Source organism: Solea solea, chromosome 7 (genome assembly GCF_958295425.1).
Source record: "Solea solea chromosome 7, fSolSol10.1, whole genome shotgun sequence".
Lineage (NCBI taxonomy): Eukaryota > Metazoa > Chordata > Actinopteri > Pleuronectiformes > Soleidae > Solea > Solea solea.
In genome coordinates this window covers 29,710,047-29,722,537 of record NC_081140.1, presented here as the reverse complement: position 1 = coordinate 29,722,537, position 12,491 = coordinate 29,710,047, and the positions used below count along the sequence as shown (strand labels likewise).

The 12,491-nt window shown below is 41.4% G+C and overlaps 2 protein-coding genes across 3 annotated transcripts; one reads left to right on the top strand and one right to left on the bottom strand.

Annotated features, from left to right (window-relative positions):
- Positions 1–284: 284 nt before the first annotated feature.
- On the bottom strand, positions 285–4,628 carry zgc:112083 (uncharacterized protein LOC550461 homolog). The gene is made up of 10 exons (XM_058634082.1): positions 4,547–4,628; positions 3,745–3,900; positions 3,435–3,661; positions 3,239–3,353; positions 2,993–3,145; positions 2,818–2,892; positions 2,492–2,612; positions 1,724–1,862; positions 979–1,103; positions 285–856 (listed from the first exon to the last, which is right to left on the bottom strand). The coding sequence occupies exons 2-10, from the start codon at positions 3,893–3,895 to the stop codon at positions 424–426; spliced, it is 1,539 nt and encodes a 512-aa protein (XP_058490065.1). The 5' UTR covers positions 3,896–3,900; positions 4,547–4,628; the 3' UTR covers positions 285–423.
- A 459-nt stretch (positions 4,629–5,087) lies between these two features.
- Positions 5,088–11,019, top strand: LOC131463241 (microtubule-associated protein 6-like). 2 transcript variants are annotated; one of them, XM_058635038.1, is made up of 4 exons: positions 5,088–6,194; positions 7,197–7,410; positions 7,881–7,926; positions 9,523–9,606. In XM_058635038.1, exons 1-3 carry the CDS (start codon positions 5,287–5,289, stop codon positions 7,920–7,922), a joined length of 1,164 nt encoding a protein of 387 aa, XP_058491021.1. In that variant the 5' UTR covers positions 5,088–5,286; the 3' UTR covers positions 7,923–7,926; positions 9,523–9,606. The 2 variants fall into 2 exon arrangements, with proteins under 2 accessions (XP_058491021.1, XP_058491020.1); XM_058635037.1 differs by lacking the exon at positions 7,881–7,926 and having other exon boundaries at positions 5,089–6,194; positions 9,523–11,019.
- The last annotated feature ends 1,472 nt before the right edge of the window (positions 11,020–12,491 follow it).

Here is a 12,491-nt window from a genome sequence, read left to right as displayed (position 1 = left end):
TTTGTGTTGAACCAATTTAGTTTTAATGAAGATAAATCTTAAGTTTTTACCAGAGGCAGCGCTAGAGAGACGAGCAGTGATACAAGTGACTGGTGGCAGAGGACAGATGAAGGACACAGATGTGACTGTAGGTGAGACCTGAGATGGGATTGGCAGCAGCGCCCCCCTGTGGCCCTGATGTGTTTCTTTAATGACACGGAGGAAACTGGACCTCCATCTTTTCTTTGAGACAAGGATTTAGAGACGGTGAAGACGTCTCAGTCGTGGACAGAAACAAAAACATGTGCAGTGTTTTCTTCTTTATTTTTAAAATAAAATAAAATTCAACTATGACATCAGCATAAAAACTTCACAGAAACACAGTCACACTTCCTGTTAATCAGCTGAGGAACCGGAGCCGATTCTGGACCTGAGGACGTCAGGTCAGACCACGTCCATGCCGAGGCCTCGGGCCACTTCAGTCAGAGCCTGAACAGCTGACGTGGCGTCAGTGAGGTCGTTGGGGTCGTGGAGGTCGCGCTGAGTGAAGCTCGCAGCCTCGTGCTCGAGGTCAGGGATGGAACTCATCACACAGTAAACTGGAGACCTCGGCTGAGAAGACACGTCCTCGTCCTCTGAGGACAACGACGAGGAGGAGCTGGAGGATGGGGAGGAGGAGGAGCCTGCAGGAGAACTACGGCCGCTCTCGGACGTCTCTGCGGTCACCGTGGTTACCGCCGTCCTCGTCCTCCTGTTGCTTCTGCGAAGACTCTGAGACTTTTTCTTCTTCATGTTCTTCATGATCTCCTTCGTCACTTCCACCGTCTCAAACCTCACCATGTTCACTTTGAGGAAGCCGTCCACGTCCTTCCTGTACCTGAGGACAACAGTCAAAGGGTTTTTAACTGGGATTCATTTTATTTCAAGTTCAATAATCATCTTGATTAATGTTGTTTTTAGGAGACGTCACAGGGACAGACGTGGGGACAGACGACTGACCTGAAGCGTGAGTGTCCTGACGGCCACTTGAGCTGGTGTTTGTTCCTCAGGTGCAGAGTGAGAGTGTAACACCACGAGAAAACTTTATCACAGAGGTGACACTTGTATTTGGACATTCCTCCAACCTGACAATGACATCGTAAACATCATAAACATCGTAAACAACATAAACATCATAAACAATGTAAACGATGTAAATATAAACAATGTAAACATCATAAACAATGTAAACATCATAAACGATATAAACAATGTAAACATCATAAACGATATAAACAATGTAAACGATGTAAACATCATAAACGATATAAACAACGTAAACGATGTAAACATCATAAACGGCGTAAACGATGTAAACATCATAAACGGCGTAAACGATGTAAACATCATAAACGATATAAACAATGTAAACGATGTAAACATCATAAACAATGTAAACGATGTAAACATAAACAATGTAAACATCATAAACAACGTAAACGATGTAAACATCATAAACGATATAAACAATGTAAACATCATAAACGATATAAACAATGTAAACGATGTAAACATCATAAACGATATAAACAACGTAAACGATGTAAACATCATAAACAACGTAAACGATGTAAACATCATAAACGGCGTAAACGATGTAAACATCATAAACGATATAAACAATGTAAACGATGTAAACATCATAAACGATATAAACAATGTAAACGATGTAAAAAGAATCATCGTAGACAATGACGCGTCAAACCTGGTGAACTCTCTTAAAGTGATGAGTCATGGTTGGAAAGGTGTGACAGGAATAATCGCAGCCCTCGACCGTGCAGCGATAAACTGTTCCCTCGTTATGAACCTCAGTGTGTTTGTGTAAATCTCTCTGATTTTTAAACCTGAAACAAACAAACAACATGAAATGTACCGCTTACATTTATGTGAAAACTGTAGAATTATGTGCAGATTAACAGAGATTAACAGAGATGATTAAAATTTAGAAATTATAGTTATTTCTCAGAGACTTGTATATTAATAAAGTTAGAGAGGCAAACCAGATCAGAACCCCGCCCACTTTAGAGCATCAAAAGTCAAAGTCAAGGTTTTGATAAATATTAGTTTTCAAACAGTTTAAGTTTAATATTTTATAATGAGTGTGTATTGCGCCGTTAGAGTGGTACATTAAAATAACGACAAACATCTCGAAACAAACGCTTTCTCCTTTCTCTACAGAAACACGTTTTCATTTTCACATGATTTGCAGTTTTGTTCAAATGTTCAATGTTAAAACTCTGCTCTGGAGTTTTTTTTAAATGAAGACGAGGTGATTTTAAAACCTTCATTTCTCTGATGTAAATGTGGGAGCTGCTGAAAACCTGACGCATTTACTCTCCGTCATCAACCCGTTCACTTTACGTTAACACGTTCATTTCTCTGGTTTTCACTGGTTCTGGACAGTTAGAAACAGGTGTTTGGAGGGGGGAAGGGCATCAGGGAGGGGGAGGAGCTTGTGCGTCTCTCTGTTTACCTTTTATCACAGAAGTCACATGGGAACGGTCTCTCGTCACAGTGACGGAAGCGGATGTGGATTTTCAGAGCAGCTAACGTCGTGCAGCTCATGTCACAGAACGGACACTTGACCTGGTTCACTGAAGACACACACAAACAGACAGACACACAAACAGACAGACACACAAACAAACACACAGACAGACACACAAACAAACAGACCAATGATTCTATTACTTCTACAATAGTTTGTTTGAGTGAAGCAGAAAAGTTTAGATTCATGATTCATGGTTCCTGTTTCTACAGTTCATGTTATCAATGAACACATTCACCCTCTCATCTTACCGTGTTGACGGACGTGGTCTCTCAGAAGTCTCTCACTGGAGAAAGATTTTCCACAGTGTTCACAAACCAGAGACTCTGTGTAAAACAAACATGTAATCTGATTACAGTCACAAACATGAAATCGGATTACAGTCACAAACCAGAGACTGTCTGTCAGTGTGTGTGCCTGTCTCACCCACAGGTGCAGCCTGTCTGTGCAGATGATCGTACAGCTTGGTGTTACAGGAGAACATGCTTCCACATGTAGGACAGGCCACGAGTCTCTGCTGCGTGTGACTGCGCACGTGTTCTCTCAGTCGATATCTGATCCTAAAGAAAGCGTCACAGCCTGGACACAGAGACACACACGTGAGGACGGAGAGACACACACGTCACCAGAGGACAGAGAGGACAGAGAGGACAGAGAGGACATGGTCCGTACCTGTCCACTGACAGAAAAGCGCCTGCTGCTGCTGCTGTGGCAGAGACTGTGACTCAGCACTTTCTACATGATTGTCCACGTGTCGGTAAAACCACTCAGGATTGTTGAACGTGCTCTGAGTGAAGAAGAACAACATGAAATCTAAACGACAATGAAGACGACAACAACAACAACAACAACAACAACAAACACTTACATCACAGTTCTCCCACTGACACATGAAGCCGTCAGATCCTTCAGGAAGGAGGTTGTTGTTGTGAACTTCCTGGCTGCAGCCGGGAAGATCAGGACGAGACTTGAGCAGCTGAGAGCCCACGAAGCGCAGTTTACTGTGGTAGTTATGAAAGAAGGCGTGGACTTCAAGTTCTGTGGGACTGCCCATGGACACAAAGTCACAACCTGTCCACAGACACGCGTACTCATCTGAGACACAGAGACACAGAGACACAGGGGTTTAATTTTCATCATTTTAACCGAAACACTCACTCACTCACTCACTCACTCACCCAGCTCCTCCAGTGCATCTCTGTCTCCCAGGTAATCCCTCAGATGGATGGTCATGTGATCACTCAGCTCCTCCATGGTGCAGCCTCTGAAGTCACATGACGCCCACTCACAGCAAACTTCAAAATGGTCGAGTCTCTTTGTCGCCATCATGGAACCTGTGAGACACACACACACACACACAGACAAGACAGACGGACAGACAAGACACAAAGACAGACAAGACAGACAGACAGACACACAAAGACAAGACAGACAGACACACACACACACACACACACACAGACAAGACAGACACACACAGACACAAAGACAGACAAGACAGACACACACACACACACAGACAAGACAGACAGACAGACAAGACACAAAGACAGACAAGACAGACAGAGAGAGAGACACACACACACACACACACAGTGAGGACATTCATAGACATAACACATTCTCTTACCTTAACCATCAAAACCTTTAACTTAATTCTAAGCCTAAAACAGGTCTTAACCCTGAAAACGACGTTTTTATTGTTCTGATCCTCACAACTCTCTCTCTCTCTCTCTCTCCCTCTCTCTCTCTCTCTCTCTCTCTCTCTCTCTCTCTCTCTCTCTCTCTCCAGATTATTATATTTACAGATTAACGGGTGAGTTGAAGCTACATGCGTTAGCAGCAGAGCTAACGCTGTCATCTGTCTCTTTTCGCTCATTATTTCACGCTTTCACACAAACATTGACGTCATTTAAAAACACAAACTAACGTCTGCGACATTTTAGACAAAATAAGTTTAATGAAAGTTATTTTTCTTACGTCTCTCCTCCTTCTTCTCCTTCTTCTTCTGCTGCTGATTTTGTTTATTTCCGCTCAATTTTCTTCTTCTTCTTCGTCTGTTATTCAACGCCAATGACACGCGCACACACACCGCACACAGAGGACACACCGCCCCCTACTGCAGCGGAGCGTCATGAGCAGCGTTCGGCAAAATCTCACATTTGTAACATATTTGAGAATTAGTAATCTACTGTAACAGTTTACATGACAGGCAGGTTGCGCTCTAGCTCAATAAACTCAATATACCATAATATTTATGGATAATTTCGACTTTTTATTTCATAATTATGATTTTTTTATCTCATCATTTTCGAATTTGGTAAGACTGGTGGGCGTGGTCACTTTGATACAATGGATGGGGTCACTGATATTAAACCAGGCAGTCACGTGATTTTCACAGCAAATGAAACAATAATAAAAAAGATTTTACATTTAAGAGAATAAACTGTAGCAAAGAGAGAGGAAGAGAAGAAGAGAAATAGGAGGAGAGAGAGAGAGGAAGAGGCGGAGAGAGAGGGTGGGAGGGGTGAGAGAGAGAGTGGGAGGAGCCGATATTCACTTGTTCATAGTGAGCAGCAGTGAATGAAATGAATCTTTAAAGAAATTGTTTGGTTTAAGCTGCAGATTTTTCTACAGGACACTTGTTTTTCTCTCTGTCTCTCTCTTCATCTGTCTTCTCTCCTCCTCCTCTTCCTCCTCCTCTCCCTCACTCCTTCATCATGGCGTGGCCCTGCATCACTCGCGCCTGCTGCATCAACCGCTTCTGGACTGAACTGGACAAAGCGGACATCGCGGTTCCTCTGGTTTTCACGAAATACTCGGACGTGGCGGAGGCGCAGCGTCTTCCTCACCATCTTCACCGCCATCAAAGAGCCGCTGCTGTCGCCATAGAAACGCAGCAGCAGCCTCCTCCAGGAGGAGAACCGCAGGTGAAGGAGGCACCGCCCGCGGCCGCCGCTGCCGCAGGAGCGGAAACACGCGGTTCTGCCGCGTCCGTCATGCGACAAGACTTCAGGGCGTGGAGAGTTCGACCCGAACCGAGCTGCAGACCCAGAGACGAGTACCAGCCCACAACAGGCCCGTTCAACAACCAGACCCAGTACCAGAAGGACTACAAAGCCTGGCCCATCCCCAAGAAACACGACCACCCGTGGATCCACAGAACCGAGAGCGAGGGCGGTGTGGAGAAGAGCCAGGTGGAGGAGAAGCTGCAGGAGAAGAAGAAGAAGGTGGAGGAGAAGAAGGAGGTGAAGGTGCAGGAGGAGAAGAAGAAGGAAGTGAAGACAGTGGAAGAGAAGGTGCAGGACATGAAGGTGCCAGAGAAGAAGCTGGAGGAGAAGAAGGTTCAGGAGGAAAAGGTGCAGGAGGAGAAGAAGGTGGAGATTAAGGTGCAAGAGGAGGAGAAGGTGGAGATTAAGGTGCAAGAGGAGAAGAAGGTGGAGATTAAGGTGCAGGAGGAGAAGAAGGTGGAGGAGGTGAAGGAGTCAAAGGTGGAGACTGTGAGGAGCGTGAGGAGGGAGAAGTCTGCAGAGAAGAAGAAGCTGGAGGAGCAGAAGAGAGACCGAGCAGCTGCTGATGCTCTGAACAGACAGATTCAGGAGGTGATGTCCACGTCCAGCAGCTACAGGTACAACCTTCATCATCTTCATCTTCATCACACTGACATTCAAACAGCAGCTCAGAAAGTTCACTCTCACATGTCCAAACAAAGTACAGCAGCGACCTCTAGTGTTTAAAACTGTTACTACATGTTACATGTTACATGTCATTTAGCAGACGCTTTTATCCAAAGCGACTTACAATAAGTGCATTTAAACATTTGGGTACAAATAAGAGCTAGAAGTAAGTAAGAGCTTCAAGTAAATATTACAACCACAAACCTTCAGAGCTTCATGGTGCGTTCCATTTGTAGTAGGAACTCGGACAATATGGGATTCCAAGATGGCTGCGATGAATTTCACTTGTGTCGTATTTGTCTCACAGTAAATGTGTTGTTTTCATGTAACAAATGTAGATTTGTTTGCTAACAGTAGCTAACAAAGTCTGTGATGACGTCACGTCACGTACTTCTGATGTAAATGGAGAAGACTAGAACTGTAACAATTAACCCAGTTATCGATAATTAATCGTTAATATCATATATCTTAAATATCGTTATAATATATTGTGACTTAACTATTGCGATCATTTCATATTGTGACTTAAATATCGTGATAATATCGCATTGTGACTTAAATATCGTGATCATTTTCGTGTTGTGACTTAAATATTGTGATAATATTGTATCGCGAAAATATATTTTGACTTCAATATCGTATTGTGACTTGAATATTTTTATGTATTTTTATGTATAAATGTATAAAACTGTAGTTTATAGATGTATAAAGTGTAGTTTATAGATGTATAAATGTATAAAGTGTAGTTTATAGATGTATAAATGTATAAAGTGTAGTGTGAGTAAAAGCGTATGAATGTAATGACAGGACGTAAATGAAATTTCATCTGCAGTGTTTCCTGTATCACAGTCCTGTTCCTGTGATCATTACAATATGAAAGTTCAGTTGCTCATAAATGTCGATCACAGTTTATACTAAACATATTTATATTTTCATGTTTCACCTTCTCTCAGGACTGAGTTTAAGGCGTATAAAAATGTGAAACCAGTGAAAGCTTTCAAAGCTCCAGCTCAGTATAAACCACCTGTGGAGGAAACAAGTCTGGAGACCAGTTACAGCGCCACCTTTAAAGGAGAGCAGGGGAAGGCTCCGCCCAGTGACAACAAGCTGCAGGAGCGTCGGAGGATACGCAGTCTGTACAGCGAACCCAGCAGCAAAGAGCCCAAGGTGACAAAATAACACAAATCACAGCAAAACGAGTTTAGAATGAATACGTTTTATGTCCTTAAGGTGATCAACGTAACTATTTATTCTACAGTTTATCAAAAATAATTCAAAAAGTCTGACATTTAAAATATCACAAAAATACCTGTGGCAAATTACTTTTCTCTCAGAATTCCGACTTTAATCGCAGAATTAGGAATGTTTTTCTCAGAATATGAATATTTTTTGTAAACAAAATTTAAAAAAGTCAGATTTCTGAGATTAATATTAGAATTCTGTCTTTTTTCTATGTTTTTTTGAAATTCTTAATATGAAATAATAAAACTTGAGCAGATGAACAGACTGACGTAATGTCTGCGTGCATGTTGACAGTTCAGAGACTAATTATGAATGAATGAATGACGTCAGCACTTTTTGAATCACGTCAGTCACACTGTGTTGATGAAGCCACTCCCTCCTTCTCGTCCTTGTAGGACTCACAGACTGAGAGCAGCTCTGTTCTAAACCTGCTGTAGTCAGGTGTGTTTTTATCATTCTTCTGGAAGGCATGGAGCCCAAACCTGACACACACACACACACACTGTGAGACAGCTGACAAATGAAATCCTCTCTGAATCTACTCACCTCTCTGCTTGCTCCGCCCACCAGCTTTGATGGACCTGATGAATGAATGGATTAATGAAAACATGTAACACAAACAAATCTAAGAGAAAATCAAAAAGCTCTTCATGTTGTTTTAGTGACGACCGATAATGGCTTTTGTTGACGGTGAATTATCTGTAAACGTTCATCCATGTTTCACTCAGTCACCATGACACACACACACACCAGTGGGCAGACACAAAATGGCGTCCGTGGCAGCAGAAAGTGGTGCAGTGTCATTCTTTAGTCACTCTTTTTGCAGATGATGTTCTTGTTTATGTTTTTGACGTCCAATTTGTGCAGCTCAGTTTCATGCAGTCCTTCATTCATCATGATCATGAACTGAACGTTTGTGAATGTGTTAAATCTAAACCAGACTGGTCTCTTAAAGGTGCAGTACGCAGAATATCTTTGGCTTCATTGATCAACAGTGTGGGGGAACTTTTTAACGACTCATTAGAACATCATGAGAAAATGAACTCTCTGCTGATTCTGTGCTGCTCTTCAATAATCCAGACTTTAAATATAATTCCTCGACATCTGAGTCTACAGCAGTTTATAGTTCAGTAATAGTTTGGTCCATGAAATACTGATCAGTGTTTGTCAAACGTGGAAATGATGATGTTCTCAAACGTCTTGTTTTTGTCCACAAACACAAACTGATTGAGTTTGAATGTTTCTTTGTTTTTATTAAAAAAAGTCAAACTGATTGATCAAAACAGACTCAATTCACCAACCGTCACTTCAGTGACGTCTCGATCATAATCTCTGATCTCTGAAATGGTTTTATGGTTTATTTGTTTGCATGTTTGCAACATCCCTGCTCATTTACACCAGAGGATGACTCTGGTGAAATCTGAGCCGGACCAAGCTCAGTGTCTTGCTCATTTCTACAGTCACTGTAGGGATTTGAACCAGCGACGCTTCACTTGTTGTTTAACAACATTCTAAACCATTTATTTCACCAGGAAACTGCACGAAAACAGCGCTGCTGAAGCACAAATTCACCTTTTGTGCTTTTATTTTCACTCATCAATAATAATCTGCTCGTCATGACTAAGCTAAATGCTAAGAGCTGCATGCTAACATGACACAGAGTCTTAAAGGAATAGTTTTACAAATATGTTAATTTGCTTTTTGACAGTTAGATGAGAAACTGCTCTTATAATATATATAATAATGTACGTTTTAAAATATGAAGTCACCACAGGCTGACTGTCTCCCTGTGTTTCTATGCTAAGCTCGGCTAAGCTAATCAGTTACTGTCTTTAGATTGATAATAAATATTGTGAAGTTAAATAAAAGTGTTGTCTCATCTAACATGAAACAAAGCAAATGAGTGTTTTATACAGAAATGTTAAAGGTTTAATTCACTGTTTTCTTCCTCTCCTCCTCCCCATGTCTCTGTCTCTCTCTGTGTCTCTGTCTCTCTGTGTCTCTGTCTCTCTCTGTGTCTCTGTCTCTCTGTGTCAGGTGGATAAACCAGTGTCTCGTACCAAACCAAAAAAGTCCCCTGCGTCGGCAGCAGTGAAGAAGACGGTGAAGACGGTGAAGGAGAAGCAGGTGGTGAAGAAGAAAACGTCTGCCGTCGCAGCGGAAACTAAACCTGACGCTGTCGTCACAAAGAAGAGCAAAGAGATCAGTAACAGACTCGCAGAGGCCCAACAGTGAAACCACTCACTGTCTCCACGGCAACCACCGTCACATGACCACAATCTCTGTTTCTGTCACTCGTTTGTTTCACTTTAAATCAGTTAGTGTGTGTGTGTGCGAGTTTGTGTGTGTGTGTGTGCGTGCGTGCGAGTGCATGCGTGTGTGTCTGTGAGTGTATATGTGTAAGTGTGTGTGTGTGTGTGTAAGTGTGTGTGTGTGTGTGTGTTGGCACTGCTGGTGTTGTTTTGCACACAAAAGCTTGAACTTTATTGAGCTCATGATTTGCACATTATTGTTATTATTGTTGTTTGATCTGTAACGATATAAAGAGCCATCAGTTAATCAAAGGGCATTTTGACGTGTGAATGAACGTGTGAATATTAAAATGATTGTAGACTTTCATCATCAGTTTTCTTTGGTTGCTAAGAAACCAAATGACATCACATACCTGCTAACGGCTACGTGTGTGTGTGTGCTTGTTCAGCCTGTAGAGGTCAGTGTTTTCTTTTTAATGAATGCATGTGTAGAAATAAACTGACGACATCATAGTTTAATCACACCAGCAACATGGCTCCGCCCACAGCTGAAGAAAAACCATGACTACTCCTTTAATGTAGGAGGGATACAGTGACTCAGCAGTCATGACTCAGCAGTCGTTACAGTGACTCAGCAGTCATGACTCAGCAGTCGCTACAGTGACTCAGCAGTCATGACCCAGCAGTGGCTACGGCGACTCAGCAGTATTTCGTGCCATCTGACTCCGCCCCCTCCTCTGAGCTGTGGTTGTGTTAATGAGAATAGACGTGAAGTTCATCTGCAATGTCACATGACTGACACGCCCATGTGTGTGTGACCTGCTGCTTCTGCTTTTTACTCCAACACTCTGGTGCTATTCCTCTCTCTCTCTGATCTTCTTCATGTTCTTCACTTTATTAACTTTCCTCATGTTGTTCTTCGTCATGCTTCTTCATGTTCTTCGTGTTCTTCACTTTCTTCATGCTCTTCATCATGTTCTTCACATTCTTCACGTTCTACATGTTCTTCACGTTCTTCATGTTGTTCTTCACATGCTTCATCATGTTCTTCACTTTCTTCATGTTCTTCATCATGTTCTTCATGTTTCTTTACATTCTTCATGTTCTTCATGTTCTTCACTTTTTCACGTTCTTCTTCATGTTCTTCATGGTCATGTGTTTCCTGTGGTTCCTCAGACCAGAGTGAAGTATGAAAATGTTATGCTGCAGAAATGTTGTGATTTTGTTTCTCTCGTCTTCTCAGCTTCTTCTGAAGAAACAAAAATAAAACGATGACACTGAATCTTGTGCTTCATTTGTCTGGTTTTTAAACGTTTATTCATAAACATAACTTCACAAATATTATGTGAGATTTTAGGGTTTTTTCCACAGTGTCTTCATCAGCTGAGACCTCTGTGACGTTCATGTGGAGGATAAAGCAATACATTAACATTTACATTTAAGCATTTAGCAGACGTTTTCATCCAAAGAAGAGAAAGAAAAAAAAATGGAAAGAAATGTGGACTGATGGAGGGTGAGAGTGCAGAGGTGGATGTAAGAAGGGGATAGTGCAGGGGAGGGGCTATGGTGCAGGGGAGGGGCTAAGGTAAGTGCTAGGACAGAAGATGCTCTTGGAAGAGCTGGTTTTTCCAGAGTTTCTTAAAGACAGACAGGGACGTCCCCTGTTCTGGTAGCGCTTGGTAGATGCCACCAGCGTGGAACGTCTCGATTGTCTTGTGCAGGGTGTTGGCACCACAAGACCATAATCCTTTGATGAACAGAGTAGTCGAGGAGTAACATGAGCCTTTAGGAGCCTGTCTAGGTGTTTCAACTAACACCTAGTCAGACCCAAACCAAAAACCTTCAAAAGCAAACAAAATAACTTGTGAAAACTGCGTTGCGTCGCGTGCGTCATTTCAATTTCAACTTCATCATCCACAAATCTGCAATAATTGGAGGACAGAGCTAGCCTTGAAAAGCCTCAAAGCTGCTAGGTGACACGTTATGTTGACTAATGTCTGCAAAGACAGTATGTCGTCCAAATATTGACAAAAATGTCATAGTTTTATATGTCGTCCAAAAATGGACAAAAATGTCATAGTTTAGTATGTAGTCCAAAAATTGACAAAAAATGTTATAGGTTAGTATGTCGTCCAAAAATTGGCAAAAAAGTCATAGTTTAGTATGTCGTCCAAAAATGGACAAAAATGTCATACATTAGTAAGTCGTCCAAAAATGGACAAAAATGTCATACATTAGTAAGTCGTCCAAAAATTGACAAAAATGTCATAGGTTAGTATGTCGTAAAAAAATGTACAAAAATGTCATAGGTTAGTATGTCGTGCAAAAATTTAAACAAATGTCATAGGTTAGAATGTCTTCCAAAAATTGACAAAGATGTCATAGTTTAGTATGTCGTCAAAAAATTGACAAAAATGTCATATGTTGTCCAAAAAAGTCAGTGTTTAGTATGTTGTCCAAAATGAGACAAAGATGTCATAGTTTAATATGTCGTCCAAAAATTGACAAAAATGTCATAGGTTAGTATGTCGTCCAAAAATTGACAAAAATGTCACACATTAGTATGTCGTCCAATAATTGACAAAAATGTCATAGGTTAGTATGTCGTCAAAAAATTTACAAAAATGTTAAAGTTTAGAATGTCGTCCAAAAATTTACAAAAATGTCATAGTTTAGTATTTGTCGTCCAAAAATTGACAAAAATGTCCTAGTTTAGTATGTTGTCCAAAAAAAGTCAGTGTTTAGTATGTTGTC

Coding starts and splice junctions, on each gene's coding strand:
- LOC131463241 (XM_058635037.1), top strand. CDS start 5,287: ATGGCGTGGCCCTGCATCACTCGCGCCTGCTGCATCAACCGCTTCTGG. Junction 6,195..7,196: donor TCCACGTCCAGCAGCTACAG/GTACAACCTTCA, acceptor ACCTTCTCTCAG/GACTGAGTTTAAGGCGTATA. Junction 7,411..9,522: donor CCAGCAGCAAAGAGCCCAAG/GTGACAAAATAA, acceptor TCTCTGTGTCAG/GTGGATAAACCAGTGTCTCG.
- zgc:112083 (XM_058634082.1), bottom strand. CDS start 3,895: ATGATGGCGACAAAGAGACTCGACCATTTTGAAGTTTGCTGTGAGTGG. Junction 3,146..3,238: donor GCTTTTCTGTCAGTGGACAG/GTACGGACCATG, acceptor CTCTGTGTCCAG/GCTGTGACGCTTTCTTTAGG. Junction 857..978: donor TCAGGACACTCACGCTTCAG/GTCAGTCGTCTG, acceptor TGTTGTCCTCAG/GTACAGGAAGGACGTGGACG.